The 22,115-nt window shown below is 44.5% G+C and overlaps 1 protein-coding gene across 4 annotated transcripts in view; it reads left to right on the forward strand.

The window, feature by feature from the left end:
- Positions 1–12,737, forward strand: part of SPEG (striated muscle enriched protein kinase) — a 246,545-nt gene extending 233,808 nt beyond the window's left edge. For all 4 annotated transcript variants that reach the window (XM_088472324.1, XM_088472326.1, XM_088472327.1 and 1 more), the window contains 5 exons: positions 1,623–1,862; positions 2,812–3,035; positions 3,131–3,206; positions 8,673–8,822; positions 10,499–12,737. In XM_088472324.1, the coding sequence (XP_088328450.1) occupies positions 1,623–1,862; positions 2,812–3,035; positions 3,131–3,206; positions 8,673–8,822; positions 10,499–10,712 (904 nt within the window). In that variant the 3' untranslated portion in view covers positions 10,713–12,737. The remainder of the gene's footprint in view (positions 1–1,622; positions 1,863–2,811; positions 3,036–3,130; positions 3,207–8,672; positions 8,823–10,498) is intronic.
- The last annotated feature ends 9,378 nt before the right edge of the window (positions 12,738–22,115 follow it).

The raw sequence follows: 22,115 nt of genomic DNA on the forward strand, positions 1-22,115 counted from the left end.
ACCACCCAATAGGAGTTCATCTTGACAGTCAGCAGACATTTCAGAATTGTTGTAAGATTATACAAATACCCATTTAACACTTTCCAAGCTGTTTATATATTTTCTTAATGTGTTTTACTTTGCATATCAATTAAAATATTGCATATAAAATTGGAAATGAGTTTCCATTTTGCATCAACTGAACACATCGCAACAACATCAAACAAAACTATGCATAGTATGTAGTCAGATTAAATTTGGCTTGTTTTGTTTTCAGTAAGTGACAGTTGTTTAAACAGGTTTACAAAGCTCCACTCCCTCCCCAGGCCAAGTAATGCTCATCTACATATGTGTTGAAGAGACAAATAATGCACACCCGGTTAACAGATGATGTCTATAGCCCAAAATAAAAAGCATAAGCGCATATAAAAGTTTTATACTTTTCTTCTATATTTTACAAAACACTGAAGATGAGATCATTTTCATACTGGTGTTATGTTCAGTCAAGCGGAACGATATGGGCTGCTTGCCTTTTTTTGTTACCATGTCTGTGATTCTTTTTCATTGCTGTCTGTGTAAGCGCACAGCGCAAAGAAGTTGTTTTTAAAAACATTATTTAAAAATATATCGTTTGTGTTAATTCTTATGTAAGAAAAAAAAGATTAATACTAATTAAAATAATACTCCATGCTAAACGTAGAACAAGTAGTGGCCTATACAATATTGATGCGTGAATATTGACATATTTATGGCATTGGGACTGATTCAGATTTGTATGTCTTTGGACACAGCAGCAATGCTAACATATGCTAATGCAGCAGGAGTCGTCTGAAGAAAAAAGACGCCTCCTGCCAGCATCGCAGATATGTGTGCTGCTTCTGAAGACGCAGCATTGGATGACGAGCAGTCTCGATTGGGCGCAGCCATCAGCTATCTAAGTAAGCGTCAGCTTACACAGAATGACTGCCGGAACTGCACAGCCGGGGACAGGAAATCTGGGTAGGAAGACGCAGACCCTGGCCATGGTACACCTACACCTACAAAACGTTGGCGATACACCCCAGTTTTGTAAAATGGTCAGCGTTCCCTCCCCCCAAACAGCAGGAGCATGACAATAATGCCGTGGCTTAGAGGGCACTGCAAGCGATCTGGCAAGATACGGAGTCCCCCTGCCATCAGGTTTGCATACAAGTGTGAATCAGGCCCATTGTTGTATATATACAAGTAGTGTTTAATTACAATTTCCCTTCAGGCGAAATATTAATATATATTTTAAAATTCAGAAAATGTGACAGATGCTTATAACCCTAATACTCCTGGGGGTATATTTACTAAAGAGAGAGTTTTTAGAAATGGAGATGTTGCCCATAGCAACCAATTAGATTTTACTAAACATTTAACTAGCACCTTCTAGAAGATAATAGCTAGAATCTGATTGGTTGCTATGGGAAACATCTCCACTTCTAAAAACTCTAAAATTTACCCCCTTGTCTTATATGGAAATTGGGAATTTATTTTATTAAAAGTCAGAACGTATAGTGCCAAATTCATGCTACTTTTTTTTTTAAGTGTGTATTTATGATTGTGCTGTTTGTGTGTTGTTTATATAAGTATTGTATATAATATAGTGTAACACTCTGTAGGGGTCGCTTTGGGGTGATCCGGGAGTGTAAGGAGAATGCAACAGGAAAGCACTTCATGGCAAAAATTGTCCCCTATGAGCAAGAAAATAAGCCGAGCATCCTGCAAGAGTACGAGGTGCTGAAGTGCCTCCACCATCAGCGGATCCTGAGCCTTCACGAGGCATACATCACACCTCGCTATCTCGTTCTGATCTCTGAGCAGTGCACTGGGAGGGAAATCCTCTACTGCCTGGTAGAAAGGTAGGGGTACATATATGAAGTGCAGGGCACGTTTTCATGTGCAAACTGGCCTTACAATCAATAAATGTGAACTTGATGATTCTGTATTACTGTTTGCTGGGTAGGGTGAGGGGCGGCCTTACGAAAAATGTATCCTAAGTGGCAGTGCCGCGTTAATACATGGGCTGTTCTCATAATTTCTACTGAATATTCACAGAGTAAAGGGGAATATACAAACAAACATTCAACTATAGCACACAGTAACTGTAACGGGATGTAGTTTGGAAGCCGACGGTCTAAATCCCGACCGCCGGCTTCCAGACATTCTAATCCCGGCGTGGTACTAATGACACGTGTCTAAATCTAGACGCCTGTCATTAACCAGACGCCAGAAGACTGACGCCCGGCATCCCGATCGAAGTGATGTCGGGCGCGTACAGCCGCGCGGGGGGGAGGGTTAGGTTTAGGGCTCCCGGGGAGGATTTAGGGTTAGGCACCCCCCCCGGGGACTTAGGATTAGGCGGCGGGGAAGGGGGGCTTAGGTTTAGGCACTTAGAGGGGAGATTAGGGTTAGGCACTTGGGGTGGAGGTTAGGGTTAGGCACCCCTAAGGGAGGGTTAGGGGGGCGGAATTAGATTAGCGATACTTACCTTAGGGACGATCGGGATTTTCACCCTTGCTGGGCTGCCGCTGTCGGGATTTGCGTCCGGCGGTAATACCTACTACACCCACTGTAACATATGCTTATTTGCTTAGATATCTGATTATAACTGACAAGTCCGCTGTAAGCAAGACTTTAAATAGAAATGACAGTTTCTCACCATCAGAGTGAATGATGTGTTTGCTTTATTCCTAAACTTGCTCATCTTTTGATATATTTCTACATTAGATTTATCCCCTTATTTTCACAGGTATATTGAACACTTTATACTAAGGTTCCAGTTTTGAGCCATGTTCTCTGTATCTGCAGGTTCCGTTACTCTGAAGATGATGTGGTTACTTACATCCTACAGATCCTGCAGGGTTTGGAATACCTCCATGAACAGAAGATCCTGCATCTCGACATTAAACCAGAGAACATTATGGTGTCCTACATGAACACTGTTAAAATCATTGACCTTGGGAGCGCTCAGACCTTCAACCCCCTCATCCTGCGTCAGCTGGGGAAGCGCATGGGGACCCTGGAATACATGTGTATGTAGGACTCTAACCACTTACTCTGCATTATTTATATTCCCTGTTACACATCAGTGCTTATATTATGCGACTGACCTACAATTTCCTTGCAGCTCCGGAGATGATAAAAGGAGAACCTGTGGGACCTGCTGCTGATGTTTGGGGTTTAGGAGTATTGACTTATATCATGTAAGTAGTGTATTATGTGATTTAGCTGATGAGTGGGAGGTATGCATTCAACTGCAGCATTCTATTTCCTAGGCAAATGCAGGAGGATAACAATTATCTACACACACATCCTCCAATTTGTGCATTCACTGATGCAGTCCCTAAAAACAGACAAAGTCCTCTTCTCTTGGAGTCTTTCGGCAGATTAATATATTATCCAATTGCTTTATAATAACTGTGTGACCTACAGATAGTAACACGTATGCTTGGTAGCTAACTTTAAGTTTTATAGCTATATAATAAAACCAAGTGGTAATAAAAATGGGGATGTAGTTATCAGACCGGCGGACGGCATGCCGCCCGTCTGAATCCTGACACTGAAAGTCTGACACAGGACTTAAGATAGGCATTGAAATACCGACACCTATCTTAATCCCAACGTCGGAATCCAGAAGGACGCCAGCCCGAACGAGGTAAGTCCGGGGCACCCTTAGCTGTTAGCCACGGGGGGAGGGAGTGTTGGGTTTAGGCAGCTTAGCGGGGTTAGGGTGAGGTTTTGGGGGTGGGGGGAGGTTAGGGTTAGGCACCCCTAGGGGGGAGGGTTAGGCACCACTGGGGGTTGTTAGGGTTAGGCACTAAGGGGGGAGGGTTAGGGTGTGGGGTGGGGAGGATTAGGGTTAGGCCACTCGAAGAAAGGGTTAGGGGGAGAAGGTGGAAGGGTAAGTATGAATGGTAAGAAGGGTAAGTATGGTCAGGATACCAACCATCGGGATGCCGCTTTCGGTATTTAGACAGGAGGCATCCCGACAGCTGGCATTATATACCGATTCCATAAAAATTATGTCACCATAATGTTGGCACGTGTACTTGTATATCTAACGTAAATTGCACAGAGTCTGCATATTAGATTAATTAAAAAAAATCCCTTACACACTCTCTACCCCAACATATACCGCTAAAGCAAGTATAGTGTCCCCATATATATTGCTCACCTAGCTGACCTATGTTGCTTATCAGTCACCATTACTGAGATCCCTGCTGGTACGAGCATGCAGGACAGTACACATGTGCGCCACTGGTCACCAACCGTGCACGCTCACATGTACAGTAGTGAAGGACAGGTCTGCCGTGCACCCGTACCATGAAAGTGTGGATGGCAGCAATTGTATGAAGAAAAGTGGCCTGCAGGAGGACTGGAGGTACTTTTGAGAGTAACTATAAGAGAGACAGAGGAAAGAGAAGAGAGAGAGAGAGAGGGGAATGTGAGACAAAGAGCAGTAGGATAGTGACAAGGGGTACACAGAGGAGGAGAGGAGGTATAAAGAGTAGCAAGAGAAAAAGAAAGATTCGAATAGAAATAAAAGAAGAAAAGGGATAAGAGTATTTAGGGAAAATAGAGACAGGAGAAAGAGGGAGATTGGAAAGAATGCATAGGAGGAAGAGGGGGAGAAAGGAGAAAAAGGGGGGGGGAGGGCTGAATTTGGGAGGAAAGAGATACACAGGAGGATATAGAGAAAGAGAGAGACCCAAACAATGCCAGGGACAACAGCTATCATGTGTGTATGTGCTTGTGCATCTATATTTAGGTAGATAGATAGTGTGATATAATCAGGGTAGGAGGTCCCTCTCCTGGGGTAGATGGACACCTCCTTACAGCAGCCAGTAAACAGCACACCAGTCCATTTTCGTGCAAGCTGGTCGGAACCAGTTTTATTCTGCAATATAAATAGCAAAATAAACAAAACATGAAAATAAATCCTAGCCCGTCTGGGCACTAACTAGACAGGTTATTCCCTCTCTACAAGTGGCAGGGCCTACTGCCTTACCACAAACACAGCACTTCCAAATAACACAGCGTCTCTGAACAAACCTCAGTGTCTGTTCTCCCCCAGGGTATGTGAGACACTGAACCAAAACCTAACACAGCTTATCTAAGCCACTTCCAGGTGCAACTACTAATCAGCCTGCTCTCAGACTGAAAGGCCCAACACCTGGAATGGCCTGTGGATGGAGTCCTCCCATCTCTTCTCACATCCACACCCCTAGGACCCATTATCTGGCTTTTACCAAAAGCACACACTTCTGGTTGGTTTGGCATAACAGACTTTTCCTGGGGTTTTTAAAACACATATGATAGGAATCTGGGACACACATACTGTATATGCCATCCCAGACTTCTCCAATGCTTCTACCACATATCCCCCCCCCTTTGTTTCGACCTGTGGGGCGGAACAACTGCAGCCCCCAAACAATGAACACGCGACATAGCACCTGCATTGGCCAGCTGGCTTCCTGGCCTGTGTTCGACTGTAAACTTAAAGTTCTGCAGTGCCAAGAACCACCTTGTTGTTCTCCCATTGCTCACTTTATTCTCTGACATCCATTTCAAAGAGTTTCTAATGCCCACTTTATGGCCAATGCTTCTTTCTCGACCGTAGCATAGTTTCTCTCATGTACATTCAATTTCCTGCTTAAGCAACAAATAGGGTGTTCTTCACCTTCTTTGCTCTGGGACAGGATCGCTCTTAGTAATGCATTAGTTTGCACAACAAACTCCCTTTGAAAATCAGGAATCATCAGAACTAGTTGGGTACACACTGCAATTTTTAACCCCTGAAAAGCCTTCTCTGCTTCAGGACTCCATTTAACCATGACTTCCTGTTTGCCTTTGGTAAGGTCAGTTAGTGGGACCGCAATGGTGGCAAAATTGGGTATAAATCTCCTATAATATCCAGTAATCCCTAAGAAGGCTCTCACCTGCTTCTAATTCAGGGGTCGTGACCAGTTTTGTATTGCCTCAATTTTATTAAGCTGTGGCTTTATCAAACCCCCGCCAATGGTGTATCCGAGATACTTTACTTCTTCCATCCCTAGGCAACACCCTTTTGGGTTGGCTGTCAATCCTGCCCTATAGATGGAGTCCAACACTGCTTGCACTCTGGGCAAGTGAGACTTCCAATCAGGACTATGAATGACCACACCATCTAGATAAGCAGCAGCATACTGTCTATGGGGCCTTAGAATTCTATTCATCATCCTTTGAAAGGTAGCCGGTGCCCCATGTAACCCAAAGGGCAACATCTTGTATTGGAACAACCCTTCTGGTGCAGAAAAGGTTCTCTTTTCTTTGGCATTCTCAGTTAACGGCACTTGCCAATACCCTTTGATTAAGTCAAAAGTGGTTAAATATCTGGCTGTCCCTAGCCTTTCAATTAGTTCATCCACCCTAGGCATAGGGTAGGCATCAAAGTTTGACACACTGTTCAACTTTCAGATATCGTTACAGAAATCACACTCCCGTCAGGCTTTGGAATAAGCACAATGGGACTTGATCACTCACTATGCGATTCTTCAATTACACCCAATTCCAACATTTTTTAAATTTCTTTAGATACTGATTCTCTTTGGGCTTCTGGTAACTTATAGGGCTTTAGGTTAATCTTAACCCCTGTGTCAGTGATTATGTCATGTTTAATGACTGCGGTTTTGCCCGGTTTATCTGAAAACAAAGCCCTATTTCTGCTAAGAAATTCTTTAACTTCCTGCTGTTGAACTGTCGACAGGGTTTTAGCTACTGTCACTTCGGGAACCAAGGCCCCTGGGTTTACTGGAGGGGCTTGGACGGCTGACAGAGCTGCTCTATCCTTCCAGGGTTTTATAAGATTTACATGGTATATCGGTTCTGGCTTTTTTTTTTCCCAGGCTGGTAAACTTTATAATTAACCTCCCCCACTTTTTCCCTGGCTTTTATCAGAATATTGTTATTTAACTGCTCCACAGCAAAGACCTCTCTTCTGACTTCAAGATCCGGCAGACGACCAACTGGCTCAATAACGTTTCCCATCTCAGTAGGAGGCACATCACTTGGTGAGCCACCATCATTCTCAGACACTGAAGAAACTCCCTCTGCTACTGCATCAGTAACCTTCACAAATGGGTCGGGGTTATTTACTTCTATAACAAATCGGCTTTCCCACAACTTCCAGAAGTTAGCAAAGTCTCTCCCCGATATTGCATCATACATCAAGCCATGCACCAAACCCACAGAGACTATCGCGGAACCACATTGTGTTTCTATGTTCAACACTGCAGTAACGTAATAGCGAGTATCCCCATGTATGCTGGTCACACCAACAGTGTTTCCCTTACGCTTCAAGGGGTTCACCAGTTCAGCTTTCACAAGTCTAACCAGACTACCAGAATCTAACAGAGCCTCTACTCGGTTGCCTTCTACATCATCATTCTGGGTCATCTTTTGCAGAAAGTGACTTGCCCGTATGGTGTGAGTGTGAGTTTCTGTTCTACAGTATATTAGCTTTGTCGATATCAACTGACAGCTGCTGCCCTGTTGCTATACATGTGGTGTGTTGGTTTAGTGTCATGTCCATTATTAAACATAAGCGTCAGACTGGAACATGAAGGGCCCATGCTTAAGGGGAGTGGTCTTGGCTAACCATTAGGCAAATTTTGGTGTAGTTTCTATAGAAAGAAAGGGCCTGATTCAGAGCCGGACGCTATTTGCACTCGCTCGTCCAGAAAAAGGGGCTGGCTATTTAAATTGACCGTTCGCTCTTTGCGGTCTGTTGACGCCTCTATGTCTGAACGAGCGAAAAAAAACATGCAGACTTTTTTTGTAAAAAACGCCCCCTGGCGCTCGCATCATACGTCATCTCCGCTATTTATTTGATTAATCGAGTACATCGAAAGGCGTCTGAACTGCTCGCAGTGCTTGTGGTTGGATTTTCCTACTGCAATCATGCGAACAGTTCAGGCTAAGAGACAACCAAGTGACGTGGCCGATGACGCTGCTTTGTTAATTATGCACACCCTTAAAACGCCCGTTTTGACCGTTTGGCACGCCTGCGTTCGGATCTCCACTCCCCGTTTTCAAGCACCTTCCCGTTACCACCCACAAACTTCTCATCCTGTCACTCAAATTAGCAGGCATTCGCTATTTTGCGAGCACACGATTTTCGGCCGCAATGACTGGTTCGCTGGGAGCGAACGAGCGGCCGCTTCCGAGCGGCTCTGAATCAGGCCCCAAGCCCCCATGCTGATCAGTGGTTCTGCTCCCCCAGGTAACTGACTGTCTAATAGAGTAACAATCTATCATTTGAGGTCTAGAACCTGAAACCTAGAGGGGGGTGGGGCCCACCGTGGATTTCCCCTGTACCTCTGTGGGCCAGTCCAACCCTGAACATAAGCAATACCTTGGGCTGACAAACCTTTACTACCTGGAGTGGAAACAAGAATAGCTTTATGGGGAAGGTAGCTTGCTATATGTAAATACCTCATGAAGCTGTTGTAAAGGTCTTTTCACCTTTCTACTGGTATTACCATAACAAATATATTTGATTTACCATAAATACTATTTATCCAGGATTCTTCTCTTGTGTGTTCTTCTCTGATATTTTGTAAGTCAATGTAACCAGTGAAACGTAATTTCCCCCAATGCAACTCATACATTTATTTGTACCATTTGCACAGGCTCAGTGGGCGATCTCCTTTCTTTGAATTGGACTCTATGGAAACAGAAAATAAGATCCTAGCAGGACATTTTGACATCTTTAAGCTGTATTCCAATGCATCTCAAAGTGCTTCTCTCTTCATTCGAAAGCTGGTGTCCATTTATCCCTGGTGAGTGGCTGCACATGTAGAATAGAATCCGCACAAACGATTCTGCAAAATCATGCTGGATGATTGTCCACCTATACGTTGGGCCTGAATCAGACTTGTATGCAAACACGATGGTTTGAGTAAAAGTACGATGGTGGCTGGACTGTGCCTGCATTGCGAATGTGCTGAGATGCTGTTCACAGTGTCCTTGATGCCGCAGCCTGATTAACAAGCTGCGTCCATTTGATGGCGAGGAATGGGTGGCTATGGGGACCATTTCCCAAAACAAAGATGTGTCACCTCTGTTTTGTGAGAGCGCCGAGGCCAGGATCTGCGTCTTCCGATGCAGATTTCCCGGCCCAGGTAGAGGAGTTCCATAACCTATTCTGAGCAAGCTTAGACTTACACAAATTAGCGATGACTGCGGCCGGTGATCTGATGCTGTCTCTTCAGGCGCCTCCTGCGGCATTAGCTTCACTGCTGCATCCAAAAACGCAGCAGCATTGCTATTAGCATACAGTTTTGAATTCAACCCAAATGTTCTACAATACTTTAATGAAGCCACAATACATAATCACAAACGTCCCAACCAGCTTCTTGTTATAACATTAGGATCTATGTTATATAGCCACAATAGGCCCATGTAATAAAGCCCCAATTGGTCCAATGTTAGATAAGCCACAATAGGTCCAATGTTATGTAACCCCAATAGGTCCCATGTTATAAAGCCACAATTGGCCTCATGTAATGTAGCCATAATAGTCACATGTTATATAGGCAGAATAGGCCCAATATTATATAGATAAAATAGGTCTTAGCATCATAATAGTTTCTATATTATTATATAAATGGGTGATTCTACCTTTGCGCTCAAATAAGGTGATTTGAAAATGACATAATTAATGTGCTACACTATATCCCTATCAGTAGAAATATGACACTAACATGCCCATTAATAATAAAATAGCAGTGACACTGCTGCTAGTATGATTATCACTAATAGAATGCCACTAATATACCCATTGGGGACGAGCTGGTAGAGGCAGGATAGATGGTTGGCACTATGCATATGTAACACTCCCAGCCCCTGGCAAGGTGATTGGCTCCTATTTATATAAAGAGGACCTATAGAGCCTGATTCAGAGTAGTACACAAACCCAATGGTTTATTTACATCTCTGATGCACATGTGCAGATCAGTTTCTGTGACGTCGCTCGCAGTGCTACGTAAAACTGCAGCATGATTGACATGCTGTGGCCATTTGGGGGATGGGAAGAGGCGACAGACAGCGTTACATAAAACAGGAGACTGTCGGCACAGTTTTCTGGGCGTGCCGAGGATAGTGGCTGCGTCCGTGGATGCAACTTCACTGGCTGGCCCCGGAAGCGTGAACTACACGCCCATCCTGAGTTACTCAGATCACCGATGTTCACTCAGACACTATGATGCTGCATCTTTGGACGCAGCAACGGATCACAAAGGCCTGGAGTGATTGTATTTCTACTACAGATGCCTCCTGCTGCTGTTGCGTGAACTCCGTACAACTTTGAATAGGAAAGTATAAAAGCTCCACTCCTTACTTAGGCTCTGCTCTCTTTCCAGCCTTAATGAGACAAAACCTATGGGAATATGATACCTTTGATTAATAAAGATGAAAGAATTAGCATAATTGATTTATGTTTACAACTTATTCACAGGAGCCGTCCCTCCTTACCAGAATGTTTCTCAAACCCATGGCTTCAGGATGCCTATCTAATGAAGCTTCGGAGGCAGACCCTCACCTTCACCACCAACCGCCTCAAGGAGTTCCTGGTCGAGCAACAAAGAAGACGTTCAGACAGCGCTACCAAGCACAAAGTCCTTCTCCGCTCTTACCACGGTTCACAACCATCAGCTCCTGTCACACAGTGATCACGGTGAAAGGACTTTGACAACAAATAAGGTGGCCATGAAGCCAAAGGTGTTTTCCACTGGATGATGTGGGACACCAGCAGTCCCAGAGAAGATGAACTCACCGGAGACAAAAGTTAATACTCTGAGTGTAAATAGAGAGGACTCAACGTCCCTGCCCCATGGGACAAGGGAGTCTCAGGCACACTGGTGGGCAACATACTGCAATAACAGGAGTATAAGAGTCCAGTGAGACTGAGGAAGAGCGAACAGTAAAGAAGTGGGTGCATGATGCATGTAACAGATCCCCCATTTCCATCACCAGGAAAGATCCACAGCTGGTGAGAATCTTCCACTCTTGACCTCAGTTCAGTGAGACATTTGGCAAAAATCGTTATGCTGGAAAATGCTTCAGGGCTAAAAACCTGGATCGTGTTGTAATGCCCTTGGTTTACATGTCTATTTCCAGGAACTGGTTAGCATTGCTTCCTGACGAGTGGTCTTAACAATTCAAAGTGGGTTGAATTTAAGTGGTGTTTTATTTCTTTTTATTATTTTAGAGTAATTCATTTTCCCTAGATTGCTAACAAGAAGAACAGTATGATATGGGCTGCCACCAATTTCTATTAATGGGGGAATGTAGGCAATTATTTATTACATGGCCGTAGCTGTGTCCTTAATGGAGATAATGAATTCTATGGTATTTGTTTACAAAAATGTAATATGTTCTGAGAACACGTAAAAAAGTCTCTATACATCAGTGGACAGGAAGTTCTCATGTCCTGATGGAAGAGAGGCTGAAATCCAACGTCGTGTGAGACCTGGACAAACAGTAAAGATCACCATGAAGGGCACACAGTGATGTGGGAGTAGAAAGGTTGCGGAGGTCTAATGTGAGAGGGGTGGAGAATCCAGAGTTTATATGCCCTGGAATACTAGTACAAAAGAGCAGGCAACAAACAGAACCAACAGCTCTTCTAGTCTTGGATGTCTGACCTTAGACATTAATTAATTTGTGGAAAAGTACTCCCAACATCCTATTTGAACTAGGCAATGAGTAGTCAAAGAAAGTGTATGATTTGCAGGATCTTTGGACATGTCTTTTTGTGAGGACGCTGGACGCTTATCCGTTTTGTAGTACTGATGAATTGATGTTAACCATCCCTATGCACTCTTCTGCTTTATGTTATAGTGGAATATTTTGTTATTGGAACCCAGGAATATTATTCCACTTTTGTTCTCAAGTGATGCTGTTTTTTCATTCTACAGTATCTACACGTTGGTTGGTTCATTCCTGCTGTTATTATTAGGTTTCGTTTCCACCCTCACTCTGTGCCCTCTCTGTGATTCTCTCTGTTCTGTGCGTGCTGCCTTTTGTGGCTCCTGCAAGCCGTGTGTATTCCGTTGTTTGCCTTTATCGTCTGTTTGTTCAGCTCTCTTTGTAGGTACTTAACAAATAACATTCAGCTCCTGAAGAGCCATGTCGTTCACTCAAGTAGAATTAATGCTTTCCGGATATACGGGTGGGATTACAGGCAGTACTGGGCAAAAAAGGAAGAAATGTCTAAATTGTGAAGGAAAACCTGTATGTTGGTCGCTAAGTTTGTCTCAGCTGGAGAGAGAACGTTAAACTATGATATTCTTAGTCATGAGAGTCCTGGTAGCTGATCATCCCATGCTCTGGGCAATACAACCATTGGCTGCTAAAGAGTGACAGACAAAGAGGTGAAAAAAAGAGGAGGGGCTACGCCCAAAGGAGGAATATTCTGCAGATCCAGGAGTATGGGGCTAATGGGTCTCCAGTTATCTTAATGATGCCACTCACTTCAGTTTGTACATTTGTTGATGGGACATTAGATGTCCCCTAAGCTGCTCTTGAGCTTCTTATTTATTCACTAAACCTGAATATATTTACCTTTAATTTAATAGAATTTGTGTTGCTTTCCTGAGTTTGTAAAGTTCCCTCTTTTTTTGTGTGGAGAAGTTAAGAAAATAAAATGTATGGACTGCACGGACCCTCACGTGTGATCTGTACTGATAAAGTCACTGTCTTATCTGCTGCCTACTTCTTTTCCCTCTTATATTACACTATATTTTTGTCACATTTATAGAACCTACGGGGTGATTTGCACATACTGCCGATGTCGGACGCAGTGGAGCAATGTTTTTCTACAGCACATGCATCTAAGTCACACCATGCACGTATCCTGATTGTTAGTGCACACAGTGCTGATGCAGACACATGGACTCTGAAATGTATTCAGTATTGGGGAGTGACAGGTGGGTCTAATCAGAGGCATGGAGATGCTTCGCCTTATGGGAGTGTTATGAGAGTGTTCTAGGCCTGTCACTGAAAGTGGTTACACACAAAGACGCTTCATTGTTCACATTAGAGGCCATAGTCAGGTGAAGAATCTGCACCTAACATAGGGCTGGTGCAAGTTTCAATGTTGTGACCGATGGTGGCATCTAAAGACGTTCAAAGCGGTATATTTTTATCTAAAGTGCTCAAAGTGGGTGTCTCAATACTTGCACAGTCAGACACATGACTGTACTCCAGGGACGCATTAGTGTAAAGTCGCAGATGCTAACACAGACTCAAAATCAACCCCCTAGTTTCCATATTACAGTGTATAGGAGCCATGCATGTTCTAGTCTCTGCTAATGTACACCTACCATGTAAAATACCTGCAACATTTACTGCATTCCAAACTGCTCATGGTTGTAGAATAGTTGCTATATGACCTATAGATTTAAGTTTTATGGTACCTTTTTTGCCGCTGCAACATGTCTTCACCTATGGAGCTTACAGGAAGACATTTTTGTATTATTTCATAAACATACTGCAATGCCATCTTGTGGCCACATTTTAGCAGTGCAATAGAAAATATCAAATATCAAGACAAGTAGAACATACTTATCCATTCTACCGGAACATCCAGGAGGCTCCCGAATCTCTGGTGTCTCTCCCAGACTCATGGAGTAGTAGGCAAATCTCCCACCTTCCAGTAACTGGGCATGCCAGGAGGACTTGATGATGCAATTCATTCTTAAATATGTCATGGTGGCCCCACTCCACACTTTACAATGCAGGGTGTCACAACTTTGTATAGACTTGATTGTGGTGCATCGCCCCAACACCTCCAATCTGGTTGCATCACACCCCCAGCATCTCCCACATTCCAGTACCTCTCACCTGACTGCGCCCTCCTGGAGAGAGCAGCCTGTATGTCGGCAGCTATGAAGCAGAAGGATGCTGTATGACACATACGTGCCTACACTGGAAAAAGCATTTCAGGGGGCTTGTAAAAGCAACACCTATTTGTACTGCTCCATCTGAGAGACAGAACCTCACCTTCACCACCAACCACCTCAAGGAGTTCCTGGTCATACACACACACACACACACACACTAGAAAATAATGAGAAACAAGCGCCTTCTAGTGTAATACTGTAACTCCAGAAATGACAATATAAATGATAATAAATATGACCTTACCGCACCCCAGAGCATCCTGAGGATGCTCTGGGTATTGCTGTAATCACCAGCACCGGGTGCAGGCAATGCCCCTCCACGTGATATCATACGGAGTGGGGTGTGGCCTGCTCTAAGAACGCTAGATACAGCACTGGTCCCAGTATGACTATGGGCCTGATTCAGCAGCGTTCGCAACTGTTAATACTCACGCAATCGGCCGATTGTTGTGTACTGCACATACGTATGCAGTGCGCAAACCGACCACTGCGATCATGACTGCGATAGCAGTGACTACGCAGACCCATCGCAGAGTGATTGACAGGAAGTACCGTTTGGGGAGGGTGATGGGGGGATGTTCGGCAAAATGCAGGCCTGCCAGTGCGTTCGAAAGCCATTGCAGGGGCGTGCATAAATTATCCACAGCGATGCCATACGCAGCTTGAGGACTCTTAGCGTGCGCTGAAGTTAGCAATGTCTGAGTAAGATCTGACCTTGTGCAAGTGTGCGTGAGGCTGCGATGGTACTCGATTGTACCGATGGTTTTGCAGTCCTGCTAAACATTACGGATGTGTGTAAGGTAAAGTGGGCGTCCTTGTGTAGTGTGATGCGGCGGCATAACAATCACAATGGATTAGTATACTATTGCATTTGAACTGCGTGCATAATCGCTATTACATTTGCAGTTGCAATCGGTAGTGAATCAGGCCCTATATCGCATGGGCTGTCCCAGCATATACTTCATTTAAATATGGAAGTAATTAAAATGCGATAAAAACATTATCTCCAACTACAATTAAAGTATATTAAATATACCCCTTAATGTTATTTACCTGTTTTAATCTTCCTCTAAAATACAGTATTTTGTTCTACAGTATCTAGGAGCCAATTTATTTTAATTTGTTTTGTTGTTGTTCTTTCATACACCGTACAAACAGACAAATGACATGGACAAAATGTAAAAGTACAATATAGCAGATTAGATACAGAATATTGAAAAAGCTATTACTTATTACATAGAATATCAGTAAACATAAAACAATTGAAGTCAAATATCATAATCTCAAAAAGAAATTGGCGGGTCTAGAAAATACATGCATGATTCATACCATTTACAATTAGTTTTAAAATGTATTTATTTATTTCAAATTGTATTTATTGAAGCAAAACATTACAAATTAAAAAACATGTACAGTAAGTACATTGTCAATATTAATAATAATAATAATAATAATAATTTTATTTATATAGCGCTTTTCTCCTAAAGGACTCAGAGTGCTTTACATTTGCCTTTACAGTACAAAATAAGCTTAAAGAAGGGACATTCGTGAAATGCTTGGGTGAAGAGGTAAGTCTTGAGTCTATTTTTGAAGGATTCTAGAGTGGAGGCCTCTCGAACTGTGCGGGGAAGTTAGTTCCATAAGGTTGGAGCCCCAAAACTGAAAACTCGACCCCCAGATGAATCCCGTGAGATTCTAGGTACTGTAAATAGTCCTTCGTCAACGGATCGCAGTAATCGAGAGGGACGGTAAGGAATCAGAAGCTGCTTTAGGTACCTTGGGCCATGGTCATGTAGGGCTTTGTAAGTTAGTAATCCAATCTTGAAAACAATTCGCTATCTGACAGGCAGCCAGTGAAGGGAGTAGAGAGTGGGTGTTATGTGGCTGGAACGGGGCTGGTTAATTAATAGCCTGGCAGCTGCGTTTTGTACCATCTGCAAACGGTGCAATTCTTTTGCTGGGAGTCCAAGGTAGAGGGCGTTGCAGTAGTCTAGGCGTGATGATATAAATGCATGTATGACTTTAGGCAGATCTTCTGAGGGAATTAAGTGCTTGATTCTGGCAATGTTCCTCAGATGAAAGAATGAGGATTTGATTGTGGCTGATACCTGATGTTTAAGTGTCAAGCCACTATCCCGGACAACACCAAGATTCCGCACATGTTCAGTGTTTGTAATTCTGATCCCCCAAGTGTAAGTCCTGTTGGTTGGCTATGCTGTAGCCCTGACTTGTGACCTATCATAAGGACCTCTGTTTTATCAGGGTTCAGTCGCAGACAACTGGCACTCATCCACTCCTGAAGCTCAGCTAGGCAGCCATTTAGGGTTGTTATGGGGATCTTTGTACCTGGAGCAAAGGACAGGTACGGCAGTGGTATACCAGGCCATGACGTCTGATTATTTCACCCAATGGTAGCATGTATACTGCAAAAAGCATGGGAGACAGTATAGAACCCTGTGTGACACCACATGGAAGTGGCACTGGTGATGAAGAGTTTACTCCAGAAGAAACTCTCTGTGACCTGCCGGTCAGAAATGATTTGAACCAGCTAAGAACTGTGCCATTCAGTCCACAGAAATTTTTCAGGCGCTCAATTAGAATCCTGTGGTCCACAGTATCAAATGCTGCTGAGAGATCCAGAAGGATTAAGATTGAACAATTACCTCTGTCTCTTGCCATCAGAAGATCATTAAGCACACATACCAGAGCTATGTCTTCTCCTGAATCCTGACTGGAATGGATCATAAATATCATGGGTAGACAGGCGGGTTTCCAGTTGTATTGTCACCACTTTCTCAATGACCTTTCCTAGAAAAGGAAGGTTTGATACTGGTCTATAGTTGGTCATGCAGTCGGGGTCTAAATTAGGTTTTTTAAGAAGTGGCCTAACAATTGCTTCCTTTAGTGGTTCTGGAAAAATGCCTGTTTGCAAAAAGCATTGAGCTATTTTTGCAATTACAGGGCTAATCATGTCCATACACCCTATGAGAAACTTGGTTGAGGCAGGGTCCAGATCACAGGTGGTGGGTCGCAACATTCTGATCATTTTGGCAATGTCTTTTACATCCATTATGTCCAGGGAGACAGGTGGCTTACCTTGGCAGGCTGGGTAGTTTGGCAATCCTTTGATGGCACTGTGAGGATTCCAGCCCGGATGGAGGATACTTTATCTGCAAAGAATCTTGCAAACTCATTGCATCTTGACTGGGAGAGGGTTTCATCAAGCTGCAGGCCTGCTGGTTTGCAAAGCCTATTAATAATAGAAGACGATTGTCGGTGTCCAGTGAGGTAACATGACATAAAAAGATACAATAAATTATTACATTATGTAACTTATAAAAGAACACATACAATACCAATTAAACAATTGACAAATTAAATGTGTGACACTCTTATTTTAAATATAATGTATAGTACCAATTGGGCTATAAGACAATCGGGGGGTCGCCATCATCAGTTCTTAACTCATACCAGGTGGTTAAATGTAAGCTATCATGTATCTTCTCTGCATTGACGGAAAGATAAGGTTCCAATATAACTCTTCCCTGGGCTATTTTTCAGCAGGAACTCAGGAGCTCATTCAGACCCTCTCGCTCGATGCGTGCGTACGCTCGCTCGATGCGTATGAAAATCCAGTGCACGCCCAGCAAGGCAGGCGATTGCACGGCAAAGCATTAGCACGCCCACTATGTCTTGGCGTGCGATCATTATGTGTATGCAGACGCCCACCAGCCTGTCTTAACAAGCCCACTTGCGCACATCATCTCCAGGAAGTGTATGAAAACATTGGTACATCGAGCACCATCGGATGCGATCGCAGCTCTTGAGGTTGACTATACCCTGCCGCAAGCACTGCGATCACTTCAGAGTGAAATCCCACCAGGTGACGTGTACTGTGACGCTGCCTGTTAATTATGCACGCTTCTGAAACGGTGTTGCAACACTCAGGCACGCCTGTGTTCACACCTCCACTCCCCCGTTACTAGTGGCCTGCCCCTGTTACCACCCGCAAACGGCCTCTCCTGTCACTCATTCATCTGGGCTGTATGTGCTGGGTGAGCGAACGCTTCCCGATCTTTTACAGTGGTTTGCGCATGCGCATTGCGATGCATACGCATGTGCAGAATGCGAACCATCGGCAGCTACGAGCGAACGCATCCTAGCGAGAGGGTCTGAATGAGCTCCTGAACCTCTCATTAACTATGACTTAATGCCCTGGGCCAAAATGTATTTTACATAAGATACGTTTTATTTTAAAGTCCCTTTCGAGTGCCTTATTTTCTAAATACTATATATATGTATATATAATATGTCTATATAATATGTATATAATTGTTTTTCTATAGCTCCACTCCCAGTAGCTCCACCCACAGTTCCTGAACATATTTTTCCAGAAAAATAGCCCTAACTTTCAAAAGTTTCATAAAATGAGCCCACTCGCTTCTCTTTCTTAGACATGGGGCCTGATTCAGCAGTTGGCCAATGTTGCGTCTCTGCGCATGCGTGTGCGTCTCAATGCACGTGCGCGAACCAGTCATTGCAATCAAGTAATGGATCGCACAGCATACGCAGGTAGCCTGTGCGTCTGAACGGCACTACAGGGGCGTGCATAATTAAGCTTGTGTGACGGCATATGCAGTTGTACGTCTCGATGTACACAGGAAGCTGCCACAGTCCCGTGACTGGTTAGGGCTCTCACAGTTGTGCATATGGGTTCGATAGTTCCCGATGTTTTTTTCTAGCCTGCGTACTGATCAAGCATAGAGTAAAGGGAGGTGGGCTGGCTTTATGTAGTGCTGGGTGTCTGCATCTTGTGTTGCGATTGCCATGAGTATGCATTCATTAGCATATTCTCGCAGGGGCCAGGTACGTGCAATCTCTTCTTTGCAATCCTTGGCCATGGTCTCCACCAAGTCCATCCTGACAATATGATGAAGTTTCTTTTTATATATGGAAAACGCAGGAGAACGCGGGTGTATACAGTTTTGAAGGATGGCTTTTTTGGCTTTAGAACTCAGAGCTAATAAAAGTTTCCTAACACCTTTGGTGACACCTTGGGATTTAGGCGGGAACCCATATAGAGCCCATTCTGGTGTAAAGGGAACATGGTTAATCCATAATGTCTCCGCAGCCTGCTTCACTATCAACCAAAACCCCCTGATTATTGGGCAATCCCAAAGGGAACGGTACAAAGATGACATTTATTTATTTTAATTTAGGGCCCCATTTATCAATAAGACATAAGGCCTTATTCAGGTTGGATCGCAAGGCTCAATTCGCACGCAGCCAGGCGATGTTTGTGCTCTGCGTATGCATGCAGTGCGTGTGCACAAACCGGACGCTGCGATCGCAGTGAGCATGCAGTCCCATCGCATAGTGATTGACATAAAGTGACCGTTTGGGGGTGGAGAGTGGGGTGGTCGGTAGAACATAGGCATGCATGTGCGTTTGAATGCCGTTACAGGGGCATGCATAATTAAGCCCCCGCCATTACATACGCTGGCAGAGGTCTAGATGGCAACAGGAAGTTTAGCAGTTTGTAAGGTAGGGTAAGGTCAACCACAACTGTGCGAATGGTTCCGATGTTACCGATGTTTTTGCTGACTTGCGGATGCATGTCATGGGAAGTGGGCAGCTTTATACAGTGACGGGCATCTTGGTATAGTGCTGCGGTTGCATTCACTAGCATATTTTTACTGCGAGTGGGTGCGTGCGAACGCAGCCTTGTGATTCGTGCTGAATCAGGCCCATAACCCCTTTAGCACTTGCTAAAGATTACCGCTGTTTGTCACTGTATCACTTACTCCATCTATAGATGGTGAGAGCAATATGGTCTCCATTTCGCCATCTTTAGATGGTGAGAGTAATATGGTCTCCATTTCACCATCTTTAGATGGTGAGCGCGATACAGTCCCCATTTATGACTTCAGCGAAGCCTTACAGGTGCTGCTGAGTCCCCATCGGGTGAAACTGTTATGCACAGACTGGTCATCGCGCATGACACAGAAGCCTGTCGCTCAGGGGCAAACACAGGATTTCTAGAGGGGGGGTTTCCAAATGCTGGATTTTAAAGCAAGTGTGGCCAGTCCATAAAGAGGGCATAATTAGTACTTATCCAAATAATATACATCATACGAAGTATAGTGTAAGTAATAATACTGACATATACAGGGCCATTAAATGTGGTAGTAGGGTCACCCTACCTGAGCTGAATGTTTTTATTTCAGATGTGGGCACCATTCCAGATCATTTGGCAAGTTTGGGAGTCTGGGGGAACAGCAAAAGATTGGAATAATTTTGGAATAGTTACCAACTTTGCTCTTGTTGATCTTAGTGTGCTATTACATATCAGTCCTGTGCGATTTCCACCCCCTTGTTTCTATACTGGAGCAGCAAGAGGACCTTGCACTGCCCTGGACACACAGTATATGTACATATTGGTCTCCATATACACTCGATAGTGTATTATTATACAGTATTAATAATGAACCCTATAGATCACAGGTTCTCAAACTCGGTCCTCAGGACCCCAAACAGTGCATGTTTTACATGTCTCCACACTGAATCAAGTGAAATAATTAGCTCCACCTGTGGACCTTTTAAAATGTGTCAGTGAGTAATGATTACACCTGTGCACCTGCTGGGTGACCTGCAAAACGTGACCTGTGTGGGGTCCTGAGGACTGAGTTTGAGAACCACTGCTATAGATGATCTATATCAGTGCACCACTAGCAGTGCATGTTTTCCAGATCTCCTAGTTGTTACATAAGTGTATTCATTAGTGGCTCACACATTTGAAAAGATCAACAGGTAGTGCTAATAATTTGTGAGGGGATCTTATAAACATGAAACTTTAGTATTACATGCTATTTACATTGTGGTCATCATGGTGTGGGCTGGGGAGGGGGATTTCCAGACAATCGGAAACCCCCCTCTGCATTTGCCTATGTTGCTTTGGCTGCCAGCTGCTGAGTGGAAGGCTGGTCCTTGCCTGCAAGGTAAGTACTGTGGTGAACCTGTGGCATATTTGTATTACTGTGATACTATGCTGCTGGTATTAACAATTGTTGATAAATGGGGCCCTTATTGGTATATTTACTAAAAATCATGTCTGAGTTTTAAACACGCAGGCATCACAGGGACACAAGCGAGTTTTTCCAATCAAACACACAAATTTACTAAGAATCGTGTTTGACTGAATTGTGTTTGCAAGTGTATATGTTCAGTCATATTTGGATTGAAAAGAATATACCTGTCTGCAAGCTGTGTGATCAGCAGAAGCACTGCACATATCCAGTATAATCCGATCTTCAGAAAATAAACCTGGAGCTCACAGATATTACAGTACAGCGCTAGCAGTATGACAGGACCCACGAGGTTCCTGCAACTTAGCTGCTAGCGCAGCCAGTTACTATGATAACAGCCGCTGATTGGCTAGGAATCCTGTCAGCGGCAGCCCAACATGAGCAGAGTTCGAAGCAGCGGAAGCCCGACAGCGCTGGAAATCCCGATCGTGGATAGGTGAGTATCTACTAACCTAACCTAACCCTCCTTAGGGGTGCCTAACCCTAACTTCCCCCCCAAGTGCCTAACCCTAATCCCCCCTCTAAGTGCCTAACCCTAACTACCCCCTTCCCCGCTGCCTAACCCTAAGTCCCCCCCGGGGTGCCTAACCCTAACCCTCCCTCCCCCTAGCCTAACCCTAACCCTCCTGGGGGGGTGCCTAACCCTGTCCCCCCCGGGAGCCCTAAACCTAACCCTCCCCCCCCAGCGGCTGTCCGCGCGCGGCGCCCGGCATCACTACGATCGGGATGCCGGGCGCCGGTCTCCCGGCGTCGCGGAAATGCGGGCGTCTACATCTAGACGCCCGGCATTTCACCCTTGCCGGGAAATGACAGTCGGGAAGCCGGCTGCCGGTATTTAGGCAGTCGGCTTCCCGATTGCATACCATTGGCTAAGAGCAGCCAGGCTCGGACTGGGCTGCCGGGGAATCGGGTAATTCCCCGGTGGGCCCTACTGCTTTATGGCTCCACCCCTTTCAGCGGGCCGCGATTGGGGAGGGGTCGATGACTGTGCACTGGCAGTTTCTGGGCAACTGCTGAGGGGCCTGCCTGCCGCTGCTTCCAACAGTCAGTAGCTGGGGGCAGCGGCTCTAGAACCACTGACGCT

The sequence above is a fragment of the Taudactylus pleione genome, unplaced genomic scaffold, assembly GCF_031769625.1.
Source record: "Taudactylus pleione unplaced genomic scaffold, aTauple2 ptg000122l, whole genome shotgun sequence".
Lineage (NCBI taxonomy): Eukaryota > Metazoa > Chordata > Amphibia > Anura > Myobatrachidae > Taudactylus > Taudactylus pleione.